This window comes from Sardina pilchardus, chromosome 7, assembly GCF_963854185.1.
Source record: "Sardina pilchardus chromosome 7, fSarPil1.1, whole genome shotgun sequence".
Taxonomy (NCBI): domain Eukaryota; kingdom Metazoa; phylum Chordata; class Actinopteri; order Clupeiformes; family Clupeidae; genus Sardina; species Sardina pilchardus.
In genome coordinates, this window is record NC_085000.1 from 3,905,704 (window position 1) to 3,907,100 (window position 1,397).

General features: G+C 50.5%; 1 protein-coding gene across 1 annotated transcript in view; it reads right to left on the reverse strand.

Moving 5' to 3' along the window:
- LOC134086971 (XK-related protein 7-like) overlaps positions 1-1,397 on the reverse strand; it is a 75,289-nt gene that overhangs the window by 53 nt on the left and 73,839 nt on the right. The window contains exon 3 of the mRNA XM_062540168.1: positions 1-1,373. This exon is cut by the window's left edge and continues 53 nt beyond it. Within this exon, the coding sequence (XP_062396152.1) occupies positions 1,012-1,373 (362 nt within the window). The 3' untranslated portion in view covers positions 1-1,011. The remainder of the gene's footprint in view (positions 1,374-1,397) is intronic.

Below are 1,397 nucleotides of genomic sequence, written 5' to 3' on the forward strand. Positions count from 1 at the left end.
ATCTACATTTTTATCACAGCTTTTGATTTTACGTCTTTTTTCTTTTAATTTAGTTTTTTTTTAATCTGCTCTTTATCTTTATTATAAACGAGGCAGCATTTTCCAAGACCAATCAAACAAACACACAACCTCAAACAAACACTCATACTTACCCACAAGGGGCTTAAAAGGTAATATATACATCAAACAGAAAAATCCATATGTATATAGACGTATGATTACATCATACGAATCATATCAAAGACATGGTCACTGAGTCATAAAAATTATCAAATGAATAAAATCTATGAAAAAAATAAATATTCAAATCATTGAATCGATTCAAGGAAAAAGGATGATTGCTAAATCTTTGCACCATTCACAGAAGCGAACTTACACACAACTGTAACTGTTTTCATGTCACTGTAACACTGAGGTCGAGAAGCCAACGGTAGCTCTCTCTAACAGAACTGGCGTGAAGAATTCAAATTCTTCTCTGGATTTTACATACACTATATAGTCGTTTTTCATTTTCTTTATAATGGACACAGTCATTGCCATCATCAGCACCACTAGCACCACTTACAGTCACCTTCACAGTCAGTCACCATCATCATCATCATCACCATCATCCAACAATGGCACTATACTGTAACTGCTTCAGCTTCATAGTTTGACATCCATATGGTTCATTGTCTGGGCCTGATATGGTCCCACTTAGGTTGTTCTTGTCTCAGTCTTGTTACAGAAGAGGTCGTGACCTCAAAGGTTAACCCCTGACCTTTTGAGCCCCTCTGTCATCTCTCCCCCCTCCTGCTGTAAGAGAGTGCCGGCCACGGCCAGGGCCCTCGCATGCACAGGTCTGACACAGGAGCACAGAGGGGCCAGCCCCGGAGAACTACATGTCCCAGCGTCCTCTTGTCCCTCCAGAGCTCAGTTTCCCTGCGCGCTCCTTTGAGAGCACTGTGTTTGAAAGGGAGGCTTGTTTTTTGCGCCCCCTGGTGGCTTGGAGGTCATTCGTGGTGCGCGCACTCACACTGTGGTCTCGTACTCGGTCACCTCCTTGGGGTTGCTGAGGCTGCGGTACTGGATGCGCGGCGTGACCGGCGAGGTGTTCTCCAGCACCAGGATGGTCTTGCGCAGCCGGCGGTCGATGAAGTGGGCGTCCCAGGCCGGGTACCTCTTGCGGGGGAGGTCGATGCGGATCACCGGCCCCTCCAGGCGCGGCGTGCGCGGGGACTGGGCGGAGGGCGGCGCGCTGGGAGGCCGCACCTGGAACACGGGCAGGCAGCTCTCCCGATCCCCCGCGCTGCCCGGCTCCATCCCCCCCGTCCCCCGCCGCGGTCGCCCCTCGTAGTCCTCTGCAGGGTCCTGGGCGGGCTGGTCACCACGTCCTGCTGGGGAATCGGGGTGCCCCC